The following is a 26,383-nucleotide window of genomic DNA, read 5'->3' as shown; positions in this document are numbered from 1 at the left end:
TAAGACATATGAGAATCGCAATTGTCAAAGATGTAGGTAAGTTCTCTGCATTCTGTTCATTACAGCAAGGAAGCGGTTGAAGATTTGCCCCAAGATTGGAAACCAAGAGTTATCAAAAATTGCAGCTGATTCTCCCCTGAGGCACTGATAGGGCGCCGGTGGAAACGGAATTAACACTTGGAGTTAGAGGGGTCTGGGCAGATGGGTGGAGATTATTCTTTCTGACCTCACAGGCTTGTGAGGATTAACTAAGGACAGATTTTAAAATGTGCAGCCCAGAACAAGCTTTCAATAATTCCTTCTGCAGGCTGCACTCTCCTTTCCTTCTTGGCACAAGAAACAAAAGGGCCAGATGGATACGAAATGGTGTTTCTCTCACTCTTTGGCTTTCCTCATATGCCTAGGGTTCCTGGCTCATCATCGCATCAGTCCATGTGTTACAGTCCAACTCCTCTGTAGGTCTCTCCCTTCATCTGGCTTCCCTCTCCTGTCCCCGAGTTGGCTGTACCCAGGTCTGTCTTCTCTGCCTATCTCGAAGTCATTGGTTGTGTCTGGATGAACATACAACCATTATTTCCTTTGTCACCACAACTCTCACGTTCCGGGGTAGCGATTGCGTTATCTTTCCCGTTCACCTTTCCCCAGTCCTACTTCTCATGATCAGTTTAGGACCTTGATTCTTAGTTTACTGAGACTACGAACCAAGCGGACAGAGTCGTGTCATCTTTGCACAACAAAGTCTGCCTCATTTGTGTCTACCCTCGTGCCCTCCTCCATCCCTGTCACGATCGGGTGAGTTCTCCTTTCTCCTACACATTGACCAGCAACTCCTTTTCTCTGCTGGATTTCACCTTCTGTCGTCTGAAAGAGGACTTGACTTTATGAGTAAACTGCGTGTCCTTAATATCACCAGTGCCGTGGATTATTCCCATTAGCTGGTGAATATGCCCTAAAAGACTTATTTTGAGCTCTATTTCTTTCTAGCTGCGCCATGCTCCTTTTTCTACTTTTTCAAGTCAAAGTGCCTTTAAATAGTTTTTGACATCCACCGTCTTCACTATTGCGTTACCTTCATCTCCCGAGCCTTTTGTTTTCACTGCTCCTTTTATCCAGGACATCTGCCTCAATCAATCCAGCCATCAGTTAATTGTTCCCTCCAGGAGAGACCTTATTTTTCAGGTGGCTTTCATGACACCACGCTTGTTGGAGTTCCCTCCTTTGCCATGGATGTGTCATCTCACTGTATGCTACTGGTGCCTCTTCCCTGCAAATCTCTAAATGTTAGGCTCTCATGGGGCTTAATACTTTGCCCTTTCCTCATACTGCCCTTACTTCCTAAATAGTCTAACCCAGGCGCTTGGCTTTCAGCATCTGTTATACACCAAGGACTCCAAAATTTATGTCTTTAGTCACACTCTGTGTTGTGGACTCCAGATCTATGCATCTTTGCTTGATATGTCTATTTATATGCTTAAAAAGACACCTCAAAGTTGGCAAGTCTCAATCAGAATTTCTGCTCTCCCAGTCTCCCTCCTCTTCCTCTAAACTTCTCGTGTCGGTACTTGAAGCCACATTCACTAACCTGCTCTTTCTTCTACAACCCACATCCAATCCATCGGTGTATGCTACTTGTTCTACTTCTGAAATAGATCCCACCATAAAACACACTTGCATCTCCGTTCTCTTGCTGCGTCTTCTGGAGGACACAATGGTTTCCGTTTGCTACATTTGCTTTGGTCTTTGCCCCACTGAGTCCACTTGACACACACAGCACTCAGAGTGCTCTTTGAAAAACTTAAATAAATCTTTCCACTTCTCTACTGAAAGCCTTACAGAGGCTTCCTATAACACTGGCATCGACCCCAGACTCCTTGCCTTCCCATGGCCTGTCGTCATTGGTGACTGGGCTCTTGACTACTTCTCTGTAACAATAGTTCACTCTCTGCTTACTCCTCCCTGTTTTTAGTGACCTTCTGATGGTTCTGCCAATATGCTAAGTTTGTACTGTCCCACGGTCCTTCAGCAGCTGTTGCCTTTGACCACACATCTACTTCCTCGTCTGCGTGACACCTCCATGCTCCACTTAGCTTGGCTTGAATGCCACTGCTTCCTTCAGTGGGATTTTTCCAGTGATTCTATCCAAGACAGCAACTCTGGCCTTAGCCGTTCACTCTGCAATGATATTATTTTTATATGCACCACAGTTAAAAATAGTTCACATTTTTCTTTGTCTGTTTAGTGATATTTTCTGATCAGATAACCCTTCAAGCCTGAAGGATTTATTCCCCAGCTCCTGGGAGCACTTTTGCTGGGAGTCCTCAGCTTCACCCTCTCCCACAGTTGCCTGTAGCTGACAAAAGCCCTTGCCAAGATCAATCCCCTTTCCGAAAGCTTACGCACCCCTCATCCTGGCGGGGGAACCACTCTGAAGCATCACCCCAACTTCAGAGCTCTCAGTGGGGACAGTTTGGTTGAGACTGTGCCACAAGTTCAATCTTTTTCCCTTTCTTTCCCTCCTCAGAGTGAAGTCTGAAATTGCTTTGTAATCAGCTTCCCGCACATACATGTCTGCCTCAGAGTTGGTTTCCTAGAGAACCTGATCTGTAAAACTTCTATGCAAATATAAACTCCCCCATTGCTGTACGCTCCGACTTCAGAATAGTGTCTGGAACACAGCACGTGTTCACGAAAGCGTCAGGAAAGAAAGAAAACGGTAGAGCTGGGATCAGACCTAGTACTGCACGGTTTCAAAGCCAGTGTACTCTGTGGCACAGATGTTACCGTCCAACCCTTTCTAACTTGTATGAGACCTGGCTCCATTTGAAACTCTGACCTTGCTCTTGCTTGCACTTGGTACCAGATGAAGCCCGCAGTTAGCCAAGGCACAGCGATTCATCGAGAAAAGCTCATCCTCCCAAATGGTGGAGCTGGGAGAGCTCAGGTGTGACAGTGTAATTACTATGGTGGCACCCACACATCGAAAGGCCCCTGGAGAGCCCAGAGTCCACCTCAGCCCCAAAGTTCCCATCTTAACTTTGCCCTTTCTCAGGTCTCTGTCACTTGAAGTCAGACAACATTATTTTAACAAATTTTGAGTGTGTGAATAATTTCTTCTTTTCTTTGGCCCTGGTGTGTAAACCAATATTAAAGTTTAGAATATTTATCATGTTGACAGCTCCCGCTTGCTAGATTAGATTTTGTTAGGGAGCCAAGTTTTCCTCTGAGAGCATTCAACTGCATATCCTCCTGTTCTTCACTTGCACTTTAAATACTTCTTTTGGGCATTAGGTAGCTTAACACTGAAATAAAATAGGAGGCAGCCAATAGGAACAGTTGAGTACACTGACCACCTCCACTCCTAACTGCTGTGGAAACACAAATCCACTTACTAAATAAGAAACCAGTTCAGTTAAGGAATGATGCTGCATCTTCCAAATGACTCCTGTCTCATCCAGCGGATTAGAACCCATGGCACCATAGCTCATCTTCCAGTGCTGTGGTTCGTACTTACTTTACTGAATCCCCGGGAAAGCCAGGGAGTGTGACACCTGTCAAAATGCAGAGAGCCGCAAACTCTGATTATGTTATTCTGATCTGAATGCAAAGACATTAGTAAAATAGGCCACTCACGCTGAATCAAGTCCCCTTGGCTTTCCTAAGTGATTTCTTGACTTGACTTTGTCTGGTTCTCTGCAAAAGCCAGAGTTACATCTGTCTTTATATTTCAGGGAAGATCAGTCCTCAGATGAACGCATCTATGGGTGCACGATGTTTCAGAGCAGCTGTGGCAACTTTTATATAATTAATGTCAATGTGCAGCTCCTTTCTGGGTACAGGTGAGACGGAGGTGACAGGTGTACCGAGAAATCTCCTTCCTGACCTTTCTTAAAGATAAAAGCTGTGCTTTCTGCTGAAGCAATTGCCCACAGGACTGGATTCCTTCTCTGTTTCTGTAGAAGGACAGGGCAAGGAGCAAGGCTTCTCCAGTGCTGAAGCTCAGGCTTAGAGAATGAGACACAGCTCATCCCAACCTTAAGCCCAGAGCTTTACACCATGATTTCAAGGACACGAAAGCCACATAAGCCAAGTGGAATCCAGAGGTGAGTACTGCAAGCATGAAAGCAGAAACTGGGTGTCCTCTGCTCTTGCTATTGAGTTATTTTGGGACAGGTGAAGGTACCAAGGAAACAGCAAATGTTAGAAATGAAAAGCAACCCCTTTTATAAGAGCAAAATTATAGTGTTGAGATGAGACTGAACCTGCCAATTTTTAATTATTCATTCAAAGGACAAAAATCCTATTTCAAGGCATCTTCTACAGATGTTCTTTTGATAGCTTTTTATGTAATAGTCAGCTGGAGACTCAGCTTTTCATAATTTGGTTTCCCAGAAAAAGCATCCTAATCTCTTAGGGGACTATTCAGTATCTCTGAGGTTTGCAGGACTCTCTGGTCTACCATACTCTCAACTTATAGGCATTATTCACAGAAGGTTTGAAAGAGCATCCAGAAAGCCCCCCGTCTTTCTATGCTGCTGCCTAGCACAGACCCCACACTTCCATTTTCGCTGCGCCGACTCTTTCAAATTTACTACTCTTACTACTGAGACTCCTTCCACTCTGTCTGCAGGTCGGGTAACTTCCCCTTCAATTTTTGCAATGGTAGACATATAAAAAAGGATGCTTTGTACTGCTTGATTTAATCTGTTTACTCCTTTTATCTGTTGTCTTTTCTTTTCAAGCACTGGTAACTGGAGATGTTTAAAACAGAACCACACTGAGAAGCAAAGTGGCAGAAATTAACAGTAGAAGGGGAAACGCACGTCCTTTTGTGGGTCTAGGTTGGTGTAATGGGGAAGGGCAGGCTTAGTGGAGGGTGGTGTCAGAGGGGAGCGTTGTTACAGACAAAGCACTGAATCCTCTTTAATCCTGCCCTTAAGCTCTTTTAGGAAACATAATCTCCAAAGATTTGGTTTAATTTTGATTATAAACAGAATATCCTCCTACCAGTGGTAATTAATAACACTAGAGAGCAGAGAAACCGAGGAGCTGATTTCCCTTTCTTAATCGTGTGTGCTCCTGTCAGCGCACAGATTCATTTGATTATTTGTTCTACTCTTTCCTCTCTCCTGCCTCCTTCCACGAATGGCTCGATATGGGTCAACAGAACCAAACGAGCCATTGTGATCTAGCGTTATACAGCAGGACGACAGCAACAGTACCAGAGCAGATGGATGACAGAGTAGAGTGAGGCAAGGGATCTGGAGAGTAATTCTTATTACCGTGTATTACTTTTGCTAATCTTGAACTGCTTTCTTGTTCAATAAAGGCCAACCTGAATTGTTGGAAGAATGCAGGAGAAAGTCACAGTTGCTCACGCAGATGGCGGAACTGACAGTGGGCTGATTTTGAGCCAAGTGTTGGGTGGTACTGTGTGCCTCCACCCGCTCCCCTTGGGTTTTAGATCTTAGCCAAAGGACATGCTCTAGGTAGCTGCCACCCCTTCAGATGGGCACAGAATATATCTAACCTTGACCCAAGGCTTAAATACGGCCTCCCTCAGCTGAACTAAAGACTCACGAGGAAGGAAGGAGGTATACTTAGGTTTTATACCATCAAGAGTTTGTGGTTATTTGTTTTTTTTTAAACTGAGTTTATTGGCACATTTTAGGTATACAGTACAGTTACATTCATTATTGGGATCTTGTGCCTTTACATGAGAGGTCTTGGTTTGTGGTTATTTGTTTTTTTTTAAACTGAGTTTATTGGCACATTTTAGGTATACAGTACAGTTACATTCATTATTGGGATCTTGTGCCTTTACATGAGAGGTCTTGGTTTGTGGTTATTTGTTTAATGGCAATGCTTCAGCACTATCTTATGAATGGTTTGCTTTGACACCAAGTTGTGATGACCAAGTGAGCATCTTCACGGGTATTATTTACATATCAAAATTTAATGAGTAAATTGTAACATTCATTCCACGGGTGTTCATTCTCACATGTGGCTTATAGAGTTTCTAGGAGAGCTACTGCTGCTAGATCCTGGGGCAAGGGAAGGATGTTAAAACTTGGGAGCACCTGGAGAATCAGAAGTGGTCGCTTAATCTACATGGCACTAACAGACCTGTTTGTTTACCCGTGCTATGCGCCCTCCTGCATTGGGACTGTACATGTAGTTGGTCCACTGTGAGGGTTGAGGAGTTGAGTTGAGATTGACAACTGCTGTCATATAGAAGACCAATCCAGAAGATTCTCAAAATAATGCCACAAAAGAGTAATGGTTCGCCAAAAGAAGTTTGAAAGCTAAAGTTAACAAGTCTAGCTGGTCTATACTTAAGCACTCATCCTTCAGTCTGATGGAGAATCCTTCGTTGAATGTATAACCACGAGAGTTACGAGGAAAATATCTGCATCTCTAGATACAAGGTGTGATAAAAGTACAGCAAGTTTTCAAGTTTAAGAAAATGATTGCAGGAAGAGCCACATTGCCATTACCCCCTCAAGTAATTCCCATCTACTCTGAATGCATTCCTCCCTTCGTTGCTGGCATTTTCTAGAGCAGTTCTGGAAGTCCTCTTTCATGCATTTAATTGTGTGTTAGGATGCCTTGATGTCCTAAGTCAATTTGTTTACCTTCAACGTCATTTGGACTCTGAGAAAGATCCAGCTCTGGAGAGTATGGTGGATGGAGACCCACTATAAAGTTCTTGCAAGCCTGCCTTTCCCCTGGATGGCATGCGGCCCTGGAATTCGCCATATTTTTTATTGCAACTTATAAGTGCACCGATGAAAGAGGAATTTCAGAACCACTTCAGAGAGTGGCAAGAAAGATGGGATAAGTGTGTTCAAAGTGAGGGGAAGTATTATGAGGGGGATTCGTGGCAATGTGACCTCTACTGGAATTTTTTTTTTAAATGTAAGCATTAACTGTATATTTTGATCACACCTTGTATTACTAGTTTGATCATCATGGCCGAAATAAGTAAAAGAAACATTTATCAAGCATCTACCAATAATGTAAATGCATATCTGATGGTCACCTTCTATGCCAAATAATTTGTGGCCCCAGGCATAAACAAGACAAACCGTTACACACGGTTATGTGTATTACTGCAACAAACAGTTCCACGAGTGACTTACAAGAATCAGCACTTATTCCGTAAAGTCTTCAGGCTCAGTCTGTATTTTTTAAGGACTCCAAAGTACTGTAACACTGATGACATAAAAGATACCGGTTTCAAATCACAAACTGGTGTAATTTTAAGGCCAATTATCTCTCTGTTAAAGTAAAATTAGATTGGTGGGACACTATGGTTTAGACCCAATAATGGGGCCCTTCCAATAAACTGTGATTCTCACCAAATACTTTCTTCAGTTTATAGAATAGAAAGTAAGCTCAGGGAGCTAAAATAACTTGCTCGGGGAACCACTGGATTCCGAGAGCGTTCCATTTTCCCATGCATTCTGCCACTTTCCGAGTTTATTTACTGTGCTCCATATGGCGCAGTTACTAAAAAGCAAATGGCAACTGGAAAAAAAAAAAAAAAAGAACTTGCCTGCCATTTCTCTTCTTCATAGCCAGAGAAAGAGTTTACTAACATCAGTGTCAATGATCATAAAGTGAAAATGTCCTGAGCCTTAGATTTGCTTTTCAAATACCAGTATTTCAGAGGTAGATTACCTGACTCCAGTAATATGCCTCAAACCTTGCACTATGTGTTGCAGTGAGGGGGACTATTTTCATCCATTATAAGAAGCTGTCAGAGAGAAACATTTTCCTGATATCATACCCAAGAGAACAGTGTGTGAAGCAACATTATCATATTTTACTGAACTTTCATATCCTCCATGCAGTTTAATATATATTTTATCTTTTGAATAGCCTTGGTAACAAAAGGATAAAATATCCATCTAAAATTCGTAGTACATTCTAACCATTTTGCATTCATGTTAATAGTGGTTTAAAAAAAACCCTCCTGGGCCTCTTAGGCAGTTCACTTGTCTGTGCTAAGATTGTGCCCCTCAGGTACACAAGGAGAAATCTCAACTCAGTGGCCTTGCCCAGTGCTACAGCAGAGGAAAAGAGGAAGCTGGGGCCTAGAGGAGGGCGTTGGTCCTACGACACGATGGATGGAGAGGAGAAAAATTTCTTTCCTATGCACTATGAGTTAAGCGGGAGCTTGCAGCAAAGGAGAATTTGGAATGGACCAGGAGAACTCCAAGAAAAGTAGGGAGAAGAGACACTCATTTCCAGTAGTTCGGTATGAGCCTGAAGAATCTGCCTAAGGTACGGCACCTTCTGTCAGCAACCGAGAGCTTCTGTCCCCACCTTGTATGGTCACACTAGTGGCTTCTGGAAAACTTCCCAGAGATCTCATTTCAAACTTTTGGTCAGATGCTTCTACTAAATTGGAAATGCCACGCTGTCTTCTGGAAAAAGCAAAAGAAGATTGAAGTCCTTTTGAGAACGGATCCCTCAGGCCTGGAAGAGAGGCCTGCCCTGGCGTTGAAGAATGGGAATAACAGTATCTTGTCCTAGCAGTGCTTCCAAGAGCAAAACAGAATGCTCACAGGTAGGAGAAGCAGGGGACGCCTTCTCATGTACAAGAATCCCAGGAAGCGTGTCTCAGCCAGGGCCAAAGGGAAGGGAAGGTCCTGGGGTTAAGCCAGCAGCAATGATCTTGAGTGGGAGCATGAGGTAAAAAATCATCCCTATGCTAAGTCTTGATTTGATAGTCTTATCCCTGGTGTCACTTGGAAACTGAGGGTCACTCTTACATTCCTTTCCATCTTAATACTGCACAAGGAGAAAAACAACCCTAAGATTCCCACCCATTATCATCATTATCACCCGCCGAGAACTAAGGGCAGACTGAGAAATGAGCAGCAGGAATGTACCAGCTCCACTCCTGTTAAATTATGCACATCGTATGAAATGGCTTACAGCATGACTGCCTAGGAGAAACAGGGACAAGCCATTTACATTGGCCAGTCCTTTGAGGCTCATGACTTTTAAACAAGTTATTCCTGATCTTCCCTGAGCCCTTCAGAACTTGGAAATGAGCCTCTCAGAGTTTCCAAAGGGCAATTACATTCCTGGCGGAACCATCTCAGAGGCAGAAACACCAGGGTGTGTCCTTGTCGTAAAGCAAGAGAGACAGCAAAAAAGAGAGGAGCAGGGGAGACAGAGAAGGCACCACCACCCTCTACACAGAAAGAAAGCATCTATACAGTGCCCTAGAAACCAAGACTGTAATGATCCCCTGACTCTGTACCTGCTAGAACTGGTGTCATGATGACAATGGCCATGTCGGGCATTTTACATGGCACTTTCTGGATGAATAGTGTGGGGGGATTAACTGCCTGTTCAGAAGTGCATGTAATGCATGCTCTGCCCCCTGCAGGGGAAGATGCCAGCCATAGAGCGCAGCAGACGTCTGGCACCGCCCATCAGGGTGAAGTACGGGGGGGGGGGCCCAGAGCCAAGAGAGAGGCTTCGGAGCTGTAGTTAACGGGGTAGAATGTGGGGAGATCAGGCACCCCACTTTTTCTCATTCTCTCAAAACCGGCTAAAGACAAGAACATTGGCTGAAGGTCAAGACTTTCCCAACCCCGTGCCTTGATATAGACAGAAAATATTTCTTCCTGTCTTCAGCTTCAGTGTAACATTCCGGGCAGAACAGCTGTGGAGTGATTGTTCCAAGGTTGACACTCAGCTCTGCCTCTTACCATCCCTGCAATTCTAGGCAATTTGTTTAACAACTATACCTTTTAGTTTCTGGGCCTTTACAATGGACCTGCCCACTTTGTTTAGGGAATTAAATGAGATAAAATACGTTTGCAGAAATAGATACAGTAAGTACTTAACATATTTAGTTCCTTTATGTTTTCTCATCTATGTATACTCCCCTGACTAGGGCTTTTTTTTTTTTCCTCATCTATTTACTGTTTCAGTCAATAAACATTAACAGGTACTTTCTATAAACCATGCATCCTGCTCCTCTCTGGCCAGAAGTGGTCTGACACAGTATAAAAATTACTGGGCCGAAAAGGACCCAGGCTGCAGGGTGAATGGGACCATCTGCAAGTGCATTTCTATGCCTCATCCCTGCTGATGCCTTAAGTTCGTAATCTACGTGGCAAACACTAGACCACTGGATAACCGGCAAGGACCATTTGTTCATCCAAACAGACTTTGCTGCTCTCACTTGAGTGCATTGATCAGAGGACTCTGGCTGTTATTAATTCACCTGGGCGTGATCAACGCACACGTAACACACGTACACTCTTCCCTTTAGTTACATCGCTCCCAGTCTATTAAGAGGCAAACTAAAGATCTCAGCAAATGCGTTTTCCTGCGTGTTTACATGACACTTAACTTCCTTATGTCTTCGCCGTCTTTTTAATTTTGTATTTCAAATCACAGAGGGTAATAGCATAGAACATACAGCGCAGTTTGACTACCTTAGTAGTTACTTATTTGTATAATATCTGTGCCCACTTACTTTTCCCCATCACATCCTTCCAAGTAGATAACTTACAGTCATTAACTTTCAGGAGGCCCCTATATATCATGGCATCATACCATTAAACCTTTTGGAAATTCATCACAAATCAGTATCCGGATGACATTGATGTCTTATTGCTATTCATTCCTCCGGGGCTGTTTTTAGCAGTTCATTTGTTATATCTCTGCAGTGCTGAAATATGGCTCGCTCTAGTATCTGTCCTTCTTGTAATCACAAAAGGAACGCATGGCAGTTGTCGTATATTATACTCAAGAGGAAAACGCTAGTAATACTTTGAATTCAGTGAACAGTGTGGATTCAGAACTGCCCAATTTAGGGAGATTTCCTTACTCTTGTTCACACTTTAAAAAAAAATCTTTAGAAACTGAGGAGTAATCAATTAACCGGCAATATTTAGGATAAAGCCTGAAAGCTTTTCCCGATTTCCTTGCTTTGGGCCTTTGAATGTGTTTACAGAGTGAGTGTACAGTGTTGCGTACTTTGTTGCTGAAACCTAGCACCGTCAAGAGGAAGACAGTGCCGAGCAGTGGCTGAGTGTATGAAATAATCCAAGATATCATCATACGAGACTCTGTCTCTTCTTCCCTCCCTTCAGTTCTTCTTTCGGTCGATTTTTACTTGATTGCTTCCTAGAAGTTATATTACCCTTACCTTTGTAAGAATTAGTTTGGCACACGGTGTGGTTTTTGCCTGATGCCTTGATGGTCACAAAAATCTTCCATTTATCAGTTTAAGGCTTCCCTGCTACTCCGGGTTTCTGTGTTGTGAACATTCCTACTATGATGGATTTTAAGTTACCAACTTGGTGTCACTCAGCGAGGAGGCGGGAAGGGATGCACACACACCGGGCGAGAGCCGGTACAGCAGACTCTGCGGTATACCACTGTGTTAAGGTTCACCTTGCTTGGGGATACCTGGAGATTATACCCTGCTTAGAAAGTACTGAAGTGTGGCTTCCCGGTCCCTGGATGGGGACAGAATGATAGCGGTGTGGGGCTGTCTATGTTCAAGGGGGTCTCTGTGGGATCTGGCTATGGATGGAGTCCAGTTGAGCTCCCTGCTGAACTCCTCCTCCTGACCTGCTTCTCCTTGTTTTCTCTTGGGAACACTTCTTCGGAAAAATCAGTTGGCCAAGAATCTCCACCTCAGCCTCTACGCCTGGTCTTAGAGAGCATCGGACCGTGCAAGGGTGAGGCAACACTTATTTTAACCTGATAATTGGGCCACAATCTTACTCTATCTTATTTTACGTGCTCTGAATGAATAACTTAAAAATCCACAAGCACTGAATTTCTTTCTTTCTTTCTTTTTTTGGTACCAGGGATTGAACTCTGGTCCTTGCGCTTGCAAGGCAGGCCACCAAACTGCTGAGCTAAATCCCCGGCCCCTATTTCTAAATTTAAAATCATCTAGCAACTGAGCTATGATTTATGTCGTGGATGCCTGTTTTATCATTGCCCAAATAGAGAATTGTGTTTATGTTTAAATATTAGTGAAAATAGCTACATGGCTAAAAAAGTGAAGGAGTGACTTTTTTCTAATTAAAAATAGTCTCTGAATATGTCAAAAGCAAATACAAATAAATAAATATCTCTGCTTTTTAGATGTTCTGGGAATTGATGAAAAGGTGGCAGAAACATTTTCAGGCAAGGGAGATACTGCTAGTTTGGCATGTTTCTCTTGTACATAACACAGAAAACCATGTGGGTGTATTTCCATCGACTATAAAAGTGAGATCATGAACCTTCATCACATGACATCATATGTAAATGTTTTATGTGTGAGTTGTAGCTGGTATAATTCACAGCTATGGGCTGAATGGACTAATTTCAGATTAAGTGTCATATCTGATGAATATCTGAGTAAAACAGGCAAATAATCTGTTTGGAGAATTGGATACCCATTGCTAACATTAACAAAATGAAACTGTTGACTTTCTGATTACATAGTGGGTTTATGGTTTGAGAAAAACAGATGTTAAGCTAAATGACTAATTTTAACATTATTTGTACTTTGGATTTTGTCTCTAGCATATTACACAGCAAAGATCACGTTAAAAAATATGTGCTATGGGAAAGAAACAGACTGTTTAGTTTTGCTATTCTTAATCTCTCAAGTAGCAATAAAGTTCTATCTTTGTGACATTAAATTTTCATAGGAAAAATTAAGTCTGATAGTTGCTCAGTTGTTCATGTATTTATGCTGAGATTTTAAAAATTGTATTTTCAGTCCAGTCTTTGGTTTTTCATCTAGTGCTTTTGTTCCAGAAAGAAAATGTAGAAGAAAATGAGCATTTTTAAGTCATTCAAACACAATATTCCTCCTTTATTTCTAAGGTAGTGGGGAGATTACTTTTATTTCTGTTTTCAGACCAAAAATATCTAGTGTCTAAGGCAATGAGTTTCCTTTGTTAGGATTCCAGGTTCCCAGAGTTCATGCAGGGCAGCTCTACTGATTTACCCAGCCAAGTGATAAGGCTTGTTATAGGAAAATTGGTTAATTTCAGAGCCTTCTTGGAGTGCCTTCATATCAGTGAAACTGATATGAGTTTCTTAATATTGATATTATAAATTTCTCTTGGGCAGATGACTGTTTCTGTAGTTTCTTAGTTGCTGGGCTGAGTTTCATCTTCTTGATAGTGATAAAACCACTTCTCCTGGGCCGGTGAGATATGAAATTAGCTGGAAAGAAGTCTTTCAAGACCAGGTCATGGGTTTTCCTTTTCTTTTTCTCCTCTTTGGTCCCTTATAGTTTATCTGTTGGGTGCCATGTCCTGTGGTATGATTTGATGGATATGTAAATTTTGTGATTCCTGGAGGACATTCTTCCTTCCAGGAATTCATCTGCCTATAAATTAATTAGTCATCTCAAGTTAATCTTTCTCAGATTCTTTTATAAATGCTGTGTTCAGTTTCAGGATCACTTGAACTTTCCTTCATTTATATGTTGCCACTCAAATCATACAATTGATGATCTTTCTGTGTAGTTAAAGGGCTCTATGAGAGAGGAAAACGGATTCTTTTCTGACGCAGAAGGAGAGGGCACAGGTTGCTTGCATATGAATGTAGGACTAGGAGAAGAGAGGAAGGGATGGGAGAAAGAGGATAGCAAAAGATGGAAGGAAGAGGAGAGATTGGAGAGGAGGGTTGGCGAGGGGAGAAGTATGTAAGAGGGCAAGAAAGATATGGAGTAAGGGAGGGAAAATTGGGACAAGGACTGAGGGAGGAGGAAGGAGCAGGAAGGGAAAGCAAAACAAAATCTTTTCTAATATTCACCAGAGGAGCAAAGTGAGAATGAGTTATGTTTATAAAAGACTAACGCCAGCAAGCAGGTGTTTTCTTGGGAGACTTGCCTAATGACTCGGCAATGATTTTCTGGATGGTGTCGCAAGAAGCTGCCAAGACAGTGGGCAACAATCCTCAGCCCAGATCTGAGCCTGGCAAGGGTGCTCGAAAAGCAGAAACCCACAACAGAACCTCTATGTACGGAATTAATTTTCTGACCAAGAATACAGCATCTAAGTTTTTCTCCTTCTGCTTACATCACTTCCCTGCTACCCACTGAGACTTCCCACTCCCTGCAGAAACTCTGCTCTAAGTACAGTGCAATTGCCTTCACTTCATTTCTTTGTATTAAGCAAAATCCTTTCTTGTTGCATTCATTTTGTCTCAAATTCTTCACTGTAGCAAACCTACAGCAAAACATGCCCAAGGAAAATGAGACCTGTTTCTGAAACTTAGAGAAATAGTTTTGATAGAAGTCTGGAAGGGAAGAACAGTGCAACTTTGCTCCAGTTTTAAAGGCAGTTTTCCTTTAGGAGGCTTCATATATTTTGTAAGTCCTCATTTTGGAACTGCCTTTGAGACAAACAATGTTCCAACTGTCTAAACACTAAAGGATTTCCAGGTGGGAAGGGGCTCAGGGTCAAAGCTCTCATCAGATGCTTGAGTGTTTTCTACTACATCCTTGTTTGCGTGTTTGCTTTTTGTTTTGCCTGTAGTCTCAGTGAAAACAGGAAGAAGTCATTCAATTTTCCCAGAATTTCAGTTCCTATTCTGAAGTCGGGACCAAAGGTCTCCCGAGCACTGGGGCTCTGTTCTCTGTCCCTCAGGCTGTGTAGGGAAGAGATTCCTCAGGTCTGCAGCCATCACTCTCAAAATGTTTTTCTTTGTCACATATAGAGTTCTCCCAGCATACTTTCCACAGCCTGAATCTGGGAAGTTTCTTTATAAATACACGTTGACAACAAGGCTTGACTTTTATGCGCATGGAATTTCACCCTCTTGGCTCACAGGTACTAGCAGGGTGGCTTGGTATTTTTCATTTGCCATCCACATAATTGCAATCACTGCACATCTGTTATTCATTTTAACACGTGCATTAGCTTCTTTGACAAAGACATTCAAACGGAAGTTAAGTTGTGGTTTCAACGTAGCAAAAATCACCACACCTCTGATAGTAACTAACAATTGGTGAGCACGTCCTTCTCTCTGCTGGCCACCCTTATGCCACCGATATCTCTGCCAGTCACATTGTAACTTTGCCAATAAGTGCGTGTTTTAAATGGAGAAAATGGGCGCCATTATTAAGTCACTTCTAGAAATGAGGAAGCTGACACACAGGGAGATGAAGCCTCTTGCATATGGCCGGAGAGTCCTGCAACTCAAATTCAAATACATCTGTCCACCCCCCCTCCATGGAATTCTACATGATCTTTCTGCCCCTGCTTCCTCTTACATTAACTTTTAAAAGTCTTTTCTTATTTCTGGAAGCCTTAATTTATTCTTGACCCTATTCTCGCTGAAACCATTTAGAAGAATCATTTCTCCCTGCGTCCTTCTTGGCGGTAAGCCCTTCTCTCATATCTCTTACATACCATTTAAAAGCATTATTTCTCACAAAGCTCCCCATGCTGCCACATCTGTAACTTTCACTCCTACCAGTTCTTTTCTTTCTGGTATCGTCGTTTGTAATTGTATTACCATAATTTCATTTTTAAGAGCTTCCCGGTCCTCTGGAGTCTTCTCCCACAAAGCAATGAGATCATCTCTCTATTTAGACTATGGTATTTTAAAACCTGATTTTTGAAGTTTTCCCATCTCTGTCTAGCATTTCTTTTTACCTGGGTTGCTATACTTTCTAAGACAATATACTTTCTTTCTCTTATAGTTACTGTTATATCATGTCATTAGTTTTCTTTTGTTGTTGTTGGTTAGAATCAGATACAAATGAACAAACCTTTATTGTTTTCTTCTGAGAAAGTTGCCATAAGAAATTTATCAAGTTAAGAAAAAACAGATGAATAAGAATTTCACCCATTTCTTCAGAAATATGCATGAAATGATGTTCACTCTTCCCATATCACAGTCTCAGTGTAACATGGCTCGTAGTCTTTTAAAGACAGCTAACGAGTTACAAATAGGTCAGAATATTTGTCTATGAAAGTCAAAATTAGTTACCCAATAAACACCAGCACCATAGCAACGTGTTTATATAAAGAAAGGAACTCACCTTTGCTTTATTCCTAATCTTTCACACATGGAACCAGATCATTTAGACATTTGAAGACCCCGTTGAAAACAATATTTCATCCCATCTACCTTTTCACTTTGGTTCATATCCTTTCACTTCTATAAAACCTTCCTTCATCCTACTCCAATTTCTTATCCCCATTAAAAATTAATGTCAAAACAAACGACTTGCTAATGAATCGTTTCACAGCTTCTTCAATATCCAGTCCACTGTTATCTCAAATAGTTATTTAAATCAGTCACTGCCACTGAATGTCTATGTATCTTATCTTTTCCCTAAATACACCACAAATCATAAGCTTCTCAGAGTAGCATAAGTGTATGACACACAAAAGGTCTCAGAACATAGCAATGTAAACATGCCAGGTATAGCAATGATTAACTATGGCCACTTGAGTTTTGCAATGAGATTCATTGGAAAATATAAAAATAGAGATGTCATATAATTTTCCACACAAAACCGATTCATGTTCCTTACTTTTCAACTTATATCAGTATTTCATGACAAGCACGGTATCTGCAGATTAGTCTTAGTGTCTGATTCTGTTGATAGCCAAGTCATTGTTCATCCTGGTGGCTCCCCTCCTTTTCCCCACCTTGAATTATAGTGACTTTTGACCAATTCTAGAGAGTGTTGATAATCAAGGATAACCTAGGTTCAGTTCAAGTCAACCATTACCTTGAGGAACTCTTCATCTAAGAGCTAATATACTCTTAAGTCAAGGCTCAAATCCTGTCAGAAACATTAGTAAGGAATTTAACAAGCCAAATGAAACCAGACACTGTGGTGTACACCTGGAATCCCAGCACTCGAGGCTGAGGCAGGAGGAGCCCAAGTTCAAGGTTGGCCTAGGCTATATAGAGAGTTCCAGGCCAGCCTGAACTACACAGTGAGAACCAGTCTCAAAAATAAAAGCAAATAAGCGAACAAACAAAAAACCATGTAAAGCTAAATGAATGGTGACTTCACAGCTGATGAAACTAAGAGGAGATTCATGGAGGAGAAGGTATGGAGCCACAATTGGTGAGTAGTGTGAAGGTAGGAGTAGGAATCCTGAGGCACATCAGGTGAGGGATACATCGTGGCCCAAGCACAGACTCCGGGAAAAGGAGAGATGTATTCATTTTTTCTAGTCTCTCTGGGCACAGAAGGTACACAAAGCATAAGTGAGATAATGTCTGCAAAGGAGATTTGGGGCTGAAATGCAAGGACTGTGAACACCAGCTTAGCAAGTTTGGACCTAATCTTATAGGTCATGGTGAGTTTTATTGCTCCGTGCTTATTTTGCTGGATATGTGGAAATGGGCACAGGGATACACCTGCGGCTTTGTGCCTTGTGTCTTCCGCTTGTCCCTTTGCCTCTGTGGTTGGAGGCTGGATTAGGTAGACTGAGTCACAGGTTCCACAGGCTTCCTGTGCCTGACTCCTTTGCACAGGAGAGGAGAGGGAGGGGACGCTCCTTCCCCGTGGGTTGCACTGAGCTGCCTGCTTCCCCCACTGGAGGTCGGGTGCTCCTCTCTCTGCTGCTGGGTTCTGCTGGTCACTCCCTCCCCTCCTCCCTCTGGGGCAGGGTGGCTGTCAGGGGTCCCTCTACTAAAATTCCTGGGACTCACCCAATATATATGCTCCTTATTGCCTTCTGAGGCTCTGGCGCAAGCTCTGAGTGATCAGAAGTCAAAAGCAAACTATTGACAACAGTGGGGAGGTCCCCTAAAGCCTTTCCCCAAGAACTGTGTTCCTGACCTTCATCAGAAAACAAAAGAAAACAACAAAACAAAAACCACTCAGAACAGATTTGGGGACGGCTGCTTCCTTGAGCTCGCCGAGACCAATGTATGGACTGCTGGAGCTCAGGCTCCTCTCTGGCTTGTTAAATCTGACCAAGCAGTAAGTTGTTTCCACCATCTGCCTTCTCCCCAGAGGTTCCAGACCTTGTGGAATACCCCCAAGCCGGTATTGGATGCCCTTAAAAGTCTGCCAGTCATTTTTTTTTTTAAATCTTGGATTGATTTAGTAGCTTTATTTAGAACAGATTAATTAGCTCCAAATCATGAAAGCAGAAGTTAGGTATAAGGGGCAGGGTCAAGGGTGGAAGATGGGTTCACAGTTACGATGCTTATATTTGCGTGAAACCAACCTTGACAGAAGGTCATTTAGAAAACTACAATTATTCTGAATTTCATCCTCAAGAGTCCTATGTGTCAGATATGGACAGCTAAGTAAAAATGTTTCCTTTTCAGAAACAAAACAAAACAAAAACATTTCTTAAGAACTACTGCTGAAAATAAGCAAAAGGCTAAAGAAATCTCATTTTGGGGGATTTTTAAATTAATTAAGTTTATTGGTAGCTTTCAGATATGTGTAACAATCACGTTTATCATAGGGAATTGGTACCTGTGTGTGATATGTCTCGATTCTTCTTTTTTTTCTCATTTCCTTTCCTGCTCTCCATCATTTTTAATTAAAAAGTATTCTCTGTTATACCCAAGTCACAATGCATCTGGATTCTCATAGATTAATACTGCTAATTGTTCTTGCGTTGAAGTTGAATTTCAGCCATAGCCAATGTTAAGAAGAATCTTTAGCCCAGCATCTGCACCCCATGTCAGGTCAAGTGTGCTACAACAAACACGATAACCAGAGTTAGGGGCTGTGGCAGAGTCATTTCAGGGTTTTGTGCACAGGACACTTGCACATGCTGGAAGGAGTCGTGTGCATGAACAACACTGTGATACTAATACCTAGTTACTGGGTGCAGTTGGCCTCCTGACACCCAGCTCATCTCTGGCTTCAAAATGTGGCATCGTGACCAAATTCTACAGAACCTCCAGCCTATCAGGGTGGCGCCTCCAACTTTTCAGTTGGACATATCTCTAAAGCAAATAGCTAAATTTAGAGCAATATTTTGAATCCTTGCTTCTAAAACAAGTCTCCAACTCATTATATGCCATTTTTTTTAAAAAAGCTTGCAAATATGATTTAACTCTACTCTACCAAGTAGAGGCATTTCATCACCAGGTAGTTCATCCTGCTGGGGTCTATATTTTATTTCCCAGTTTTCATAACTATGAAGGGTACCTCAGCCAGCTCTCAGCTCTTCAAACTGCTGACAACACATATCATGCCAGATATAAATATTTACATCATCAAAATAAATGTTTCCAAAATCCCAAGCTCCATTGCATCTGAAAATTGATTTGGATCAGGTACACTTTACTAATTTGGAAAGATTTAAAAAAACACTGATTAAAAAAAAAAAAAGACTTAGAACAACAGTAGCAAACATCATGACGTGCGAGGGACTTTTACCACCAGGCCATCCCCCAGTCTCTCAGGGAGAAGCTACCTTAAAATGTGTTTCTTTCATTTACATCAGCATTTTTCTCTAAGATGATCTAAGGGACGGTGGAATAAAAATCCACTGTCTCTGTTTGTTTTCCATCTTTCCCATTGCACTGTCTATGCATACTTTAAACCACTCCCCCCAAAAAAAAACCCCTTGAGGTGTTTGCCATAACTCTTAGGAAAAAGATCCAGTCCTTCCCACAGCCTCAGGATCTGTTGTCTGCCACCTTCTCCATCCCCCCATCCCAGACTCTTGCAAGCTCCCCTCTCTTTGGTCTTTGAGCTTTAGCCTTGCTGGGCAGCCTCTAGGTGATTTCTGGAACTCAGGCACCAAATCTCATTCTGTCCCTGGCTATTTGTTTGCTTTTACTGCATTCCCCTTTGCCTAGAATGCAACTGTCTCCTCTCATCCTCTCCAAGAAAGAAGAGGGACTGAACATTTAAAAGTCAGGGTTTCCTCTTTCCCTTCTTACACTCTGATCAGTACACTTTGATCAGGAAGCTTACACATGCTCATGACTTTAAAAGACACACGGTTTTGGAGAGAGGTGTGTGTAGAAGCTATGCCACTTTTCTTTAGGTTATAAAGAAACCATACATGGAGGAGTCACTAGAGTAGCTTGATTTTCTGCAGAATCAGAGCACTCAACCCAATGACCTACACAGGACCTCAAGTCATATTTAAAACAGCACACCAATGCAGCGTAGCTAAATGTCTCAGTCTCTCATGCAGTTTCTTTTAAAACGGTCCTTGTGACCTGAGTCAACTCACTCACACTGTTTGGTGAGACATTAGGTTGTGACCCGTGCGTGACCATTATGTGGGAGCAAACATGCTGATATATTCAAAGGGGGCAAATAAGACTTAGAAGCTCCTGGCTGAGGGTGGTGAACAGTTACAGGAGAGGAAGAGGGATCAGAGACCACTGAGCCTAAGCCCTGGACCATCAATCAGCCTCCAGTAGTAACAAAAGTTGTCTATGATTTTACCCTTAATTGTTTGCACACTGATGATTCCTCAGTCCTCTTGAGGTCACATCCCGATCACCTTTAGACACAATTTTCTCTGTGCATAAGGTTCCCCCCACCCCGACTTGCCCCCTCTTAACAGTAAATGGTAGCCGAACAGAAATGAGTCAGCAGGAGCAACACACCAGATCCCAGCAAAGAGAAGACCCTGCGGGCACCATGCTCTTCCACAAATTAAGCAGGAGTTCATCACAGGGACAAGAGAGCACAGGGGGAGTCAGGTGTGAGAATCGCCGAGTACAGCTCAGCATTTCTGTGCAGGAGGGAAGATTCTTAGCCAGCAAGATTCCCCTACAAAGATTAATTATTGATTTTCTTATAAATCATCTAAGGTGATTGTTGTTTGTTTTTCCTCCCAGGATGATAAATATCTGATTTTACTTTCATTCAATTATTCCCCCACTTTATTGAGGTTAAAAGAAGGCCAGTAAAGAGTCTCCGAGGAAGGATTTTCCAGCATAATATGCAGGAGAGACAACTGTTTTTTCAGGCCTTCATGGGGTACCAAGGGATAACGTCTCAGGCAACCTCCGGGGGTGCACAATAACTAAAAGCATGAGAGCTTGACTAGGTGGGGAAAGAAAGCACAACTTAGACATAATTATTTTTGTTGATAGTGGGCCTGAGTTTAGTGGTATTGCTAGGTGGAAGATACAACCACATCAGATGGAGACCTGCTGGGTCAGCTTTCAGAATCAGCACTGACTCCAGTCTTTGGCCTCAGGGTTGAACCAAGGTGATGGCTTACCTTCCTTCCCCCAGTGTTGATGCGAAGGGGCGTCAGGAAGGGGTCGAATATCATGTGACTCGTCTCTATGTTGACCGGAGACTGCCGTTTCCCCACAGAGCAAAGATTCCAAGCTGAGTTCACCAATCCCCAGAAAGAAGGAACTAGAAATGAAGAGAGAGGATAGAATTAGGCAGGGCAGAAGCAATGTGGAAAGAGCTATGACACCAAGTGCTAAAATGTCCCAGTTGATGAAGATCCCTGGGAGTTGCTATGGTATTTTCCAGGCCTGAATCTAGGTCAGTTTCTCTAAGACCTACAGTCATGGTCTCTTGAGGTCACATTTTCTTGTTGCAGGCCCATTCATCCTGTGTCCTCTTCGTCGAGTACAGTTAGCTTTAATCCCTGAGTGCTAAAGTCATCTTTCAAACCACATCAGTTCTACGTGTCCAAGACACACCAAATATTTAGTAACTCCAGGACTGACACTTTGTTTTCCCACTTGGCAGGAATGATGTGAGAATCAACCTTGTCTAATCTAGAAGGCATTTGATGCTTTTCAAAGAATGTGTCCTTCCACATACACAAGGCGTTTTTCCGTGGGTTGTCAAGAAGGAGTGAGGGAGAGAATTATTTTTATGACCCTCAATCAACACCAGACAGGAGCGTGGCGAATCAACACTGTCTTTGTTTGGATCAGCACTGTGTCATTAACCTAATGTTCCAGCAGCCGAAGAACGTGATGATTTGATAGGCAGAAAAAAATGACATGGTGTGCTGAGTGCAAATATCCAAAGGAAAGCAGGAAAGCTGCCTGCTGTGTTCAGCATCACACTAAGCCATCTATTACGATAAATCTTATGGAATGTCCGGTATTGTTTTCTTCTATCTGAGAAAGTTAGCAGAGCCATGCAGAGTAACAGCCTACTGGTTTGCATGTCAGGGAAGAAACTATATCTTCGCCCTTAACTGCCACTCTCAGTGCTTCCACTGAGGTCTAGGAACCGTATGTCCTCCATGGGCCCTTGAGTATGTCAAGTGGACTCCTATCTCAAGTCCAGCTCTGGGTCCCTGGTCAGGTTGAATTAAGAGGAAGCCAGGTAGGCACAGGACAACAAATACACCAGGAAGTTGAGTGTGTTATGACACTAGAGGTGAGGGCCACCTATACCTTTCCTGGGTGGGGCCAGGGGTGATTCTTGACATCACGAGCATAGGAAACCTGTCACAACCATGCTAAATATACCCAGCCTCTCATAAACTTGAATTTAATGCAGACTTTAGCTTTCAGCACCCATTTTTCCTGCCAATCACTCGGGCAGAGAAAACTGAGATATAAGGAGGGTCTCAGAAAATATTTGCCAAACACAAGTCTCACCATTTGGGAGGAGAGTTGGGATAGTAGTATGTCTACCCACAACTCAATCCAAGATACTTCGGTCCTCTTCTTTGCTTCTGTCAATGCTGGGCAGTTGTGAGAAAACTCAACTCCAATTCCTCAGATTCCCAGACAAATTTTCAGTGCTAACATAAGATTGATCTCATTGTGAAATAAGGTGGATACTGATTTCGGTTTTCTGTGTGGGGACAAGCCTCTGATGGCTCCATCCCTCTAGTTTAACCAAAGAATTTGAATTAGCTTTGTAGCCACTAATGATTTCAAAGCATCATGAATGATCAGAGTTACAGAGAGAAGCAGGGAAAGAAGAAAAGAAGGAAAGAGTGGAAAGGGAACAGTGAAAGCAAGAACTTTTATAAACGTACATGTGCCTCCTTGGTGGTCTAGTTTCTTATTGCTTCAGTTATATTATCCCTGCAAATAATATCTTTACAAAGTCCCGTGTTCTAGCAAATCTAACATACAAGGAAGGTCTTGCATTAAGAAGGTGTGCACAGTTTGTAATAGCTAAAACTTGGAACGGTCCATTTTCCCATCAGTTGGAAACTGGATAAAGAAGATGTGGTTTTTCTATAAAATGGAATACTACTCAGCCATAAAGAATGAGAAATTAGATTCATTCATAGGAAAATGGATACGTATTGAGTACACACTCCTAAGTGAAATAAATAAGTCACACGTGTATAAATACTGAATAGTTTCTCTGGTGTGAAAAATTATAATAGTACATAAGATCCTAATGAGATAATTGACAAAATGAAATGGGAAGAAAAGGGCTAATCGTGTAGGGAAAATGGGAAGGGTAGGGGAAAGGTAATAAGGGAAAATAAAAAAATATGATAAAATGAAAAAATGGAAATAAGGTGTTTGTATATGGGGAGGAGAAAAGGGGGTTAAGGGAGGGCAGGGACAAGGGGAAAAAATAAGAACCAAGATCTGTCATGTAGTGGTACAAGACCCCAATAATGAATGTAACTGTACTGTGTACCTAAAATGTACCAATAAACTCAATGAGGAAAAAAAATAATGTGTATTTTAAAAGACCAGTGCCTGCGTTTCCTATGCTGATCTCCTCTTCCATCACTGGCTTACTCTTGTACTCATTCCTCAACAAATTCAGGTTTATTATTAAAGGCTCCTTCAGGATATTCTCCCCTCTATCTTTGCCAGTGATGCATGGAAACGTGGCCAATGAAAGGACACAGTCACTGCACTGCCATGGGTAGCAGTGAGGTCTCTGGTAAGTCATGTACCCTTCGGACCTGGGTTGGTCTCTGTGGCTTCTTAGGGAGGCTAATGAGTGACCCTCCTCAAAAGATGTCACAACCTATCTCTGTGATGCCGTGTGGTAGAGTGGTATAGTTTGCGTCTGGAATGTGTCCCAAAGGCCTTTCTTGGCACTGTTAGAAGGGGGTGAAAAGCTTTAAGGAGTAGGTCCCAGCGGGATGTTTTAGGTCATTAGGGCTGTGGCCTTGGCGGCCATTTTGGGACTCCATCCCTTTTCTTTTTTACTTCCGGCCACCATAGCCTGAGCAGCTTCCTCTGCCCCAGGCTCTTACTGTGATGCACTGCCGAGGAGAGCAACCGGGTCAGCCAATGATGGACTGAGACCACAAACTGTGAGTCGAAATAAACCTTTCTCGTTTGCCTAAGCTGATTATCTCAAGCATCTTGTGGCGGTGATGGAAAGCTGAACATGCACTGTACAAGGTAATTTGCAGATTGTAACCAAGTTAAAGATCCCCAGATAGAGAGATTATATGGGTGGAGCCAGTGTCACCAGGAGAGTGCTCGCAAGAAGGAGGTGGGAGGGTCTGAGATATGGAGAAAATATACAAAGATTGAAAAAAAAAGAGAAAAAGAGAGAAGATAAGTCTGCTGGCTTTGAAGACTGAGGGAAGGGCATAAGCCAAGGAATGTAGGTGGCTTGTAGAAGCTGGAGCAGGTAAGACAACAGCTTCTCCACCGCCCCTCAATCCCCCAGCCTCCAGAAAGAGCACAAGGTTCCTGTGATTTTGACCCTGTGAGAATCATTTTGGACGTCTGACCTCCAGAACAGTAGGTAATAAATCTGTGCTATATTCAGCCACTCTGTGATTGTGTTACAGCAATTAAAAAATGGATAAGGCTCCTTTTTACCTTCAAAGCTCTGTGAAACAAAACCCTCTGATGATCTAGATGTCTGTGATGCCTGGGGTTTGGGGGCTTCTGTGGCAGGCAGCGGCAGGATAAACATGGTTACAGCTGGTGCACACTGCATTCCATCTACCTCCATGAAAATCATTAACAAAAATGATTCCAACCCCATAAATGTGTTATGAGGACCACTATTATTATGTGGCAGCACGGCTGGGCAGATGCTGCTGTGCCTCACTAATAAACTTCACCTCCAGAAAGTGCCCCCACAAACACACAAACAGCAAACACTTTATGTGAACATCTTGCCATTGCTTTTATCGGGCGTGGGATTCTTTACGACAAAGTTTTGGGGTTTTACGTCTCCACTCCACTATCACATTTTGTACCTCTGATGTAACCACCTGCTCAGACATTAGAGAATAACCAAGAAGCACTCTGTGATGTCCAGCCAGGGACCTCATTGTGTCCACTTCTGAAGGGCCACCTAAGCTGACTCACCAATGACTTGCTGATTTTTAAATCAGCCATAAATGAATAGGTCCTTGTTTTGTTCTGGTTTGGCTCGGTTCATTTGTTTCATTGCTGCTGTTGTTTTCAGAACTGGAAGCCACTTTAGAGATCATCTGATCTAAACACATACATGGAATTAAGGATATCAGGGCAGAGAGTAGAGTCTTCAACTCATAGCCGCACATCTAGGTAGAGGGGAGGAAAAGCAGAGCAAAGACAAGATCTGAGATCTCAAGATGTCCAGTGCCGTGAGGCTTCTCTGACTGAACCATTCTCCTTCCAGAGCAGGTTCTATCTGTGCACAGACGATCATAGCCAGGGAGTTCTGTGATCATTATGACCCTGTAAGCTTTTTGCTATCATTTTGCTTTTAGTAAATTAAGTGACCTTTAAAGTAAATTTTGTAAGTTACAATAAATTTCAACTCACAAAGGTTCAAGGCAAACTTCTTTGAAAATCAACTGAAGGTGGGATTTTAAAATGGCCACACCACTAATGGGGTAAAGCAGACAGAATGGTCTGGGAGGGACAACGCTTCAGTTCAGGCCAAGAAGGAAGGCTGGGGTCACATCTGTCAGTCTCTAAGGAGGCCTGATGGGAAACACTGTGCCCGGACCTCTTTCGGGAGAGTGTGCTGGGGTTGGTTAGATTCACCCAAGGTTTTGTTCCTTGTAACAAGAGAAATCAATACAGTTAGGAACAGTGTTAAGTGCCTGGGCAAGAATTAAAGTGCTGAAAGCCAGTCCAGGGACCTCAGGTACCAAATGGACCAGGAATAGATTTGCGAACGTGGTGTAACTCAGATGCATGGCAGATGCCTGAGGATGAAGGCCGTGAGACAGAGGGTAGGAAGTGTGAATACTCACTGGCTCTGGGCCTGAGTGGCTGCCTTTAAGTGCAGGGCAGGGATGCACACAGACTTGGTGGGCAGAACTCTCAGTTTTCCCAATGCTCTGATCCCTAACCACCCTTCATAGGGTGGGTTTATAGACTTCTCATGTCACCTCTGGGAGCGGAGGGGGTGGTTGTAGAGAGAGGTGACACTGACTCTATTTTCAACCTTTGAAAGTCATTGTAGAATTCTTTTCTCTTCATTTCCACGGGTACCCCAGTAAGTCAGATTTTTAAACTTTTCATTTCTTAAAGCATCTGTTATTGTGGTGTGTCTGATAAT

At 42.6% G+C, this 26,383-nt stretch overlaps 1 protein-coding gene across 1 annotated transcript in view; it reads right to left on the bottom strand.

Moving 5' to 3' along the window:
* Window positions 1-26,383, bottom strand: part of Ca10 (carbonic anhydrase 10) — a 476,615-nt gene that overhangs the window by 250,483 nt on the left and 199,749 nt on the right. The window contains exon 3 of the mRNA XM_010620196.3: window positions 21,183-21,325. Coding sequence (XP_010618498.1) covers window positions 21,183-21,325 — 143 coding nt within the window. The remainder of the gene's footprint in view (window positions 1-21,182; window positions 21,326-26,383) is intronic.

This window comes from Fukomys damarensis, unplaced genomic scaffold (genome assembly GCF_012274545.1).
Source record: "Fukomys damarensis isolate Sample0158 unplaced genomic scaffold, DMR_v1.0_HiC HiC_scaffold_13, whole genome shotgun sequence".
NCBI classification, from domain to species: domain Eukaryota; kingdom Metazoa; phylum Chordata; class Mammalia; order Rodentia; family Bathyergidae; genus Fukomys; species Fukomys damarensis.
The sequence above is the reverse complement of the archived record's forward strand: the minus strand, read 5'-3'. Positions and strand labels throughout refer to the sequence as shown.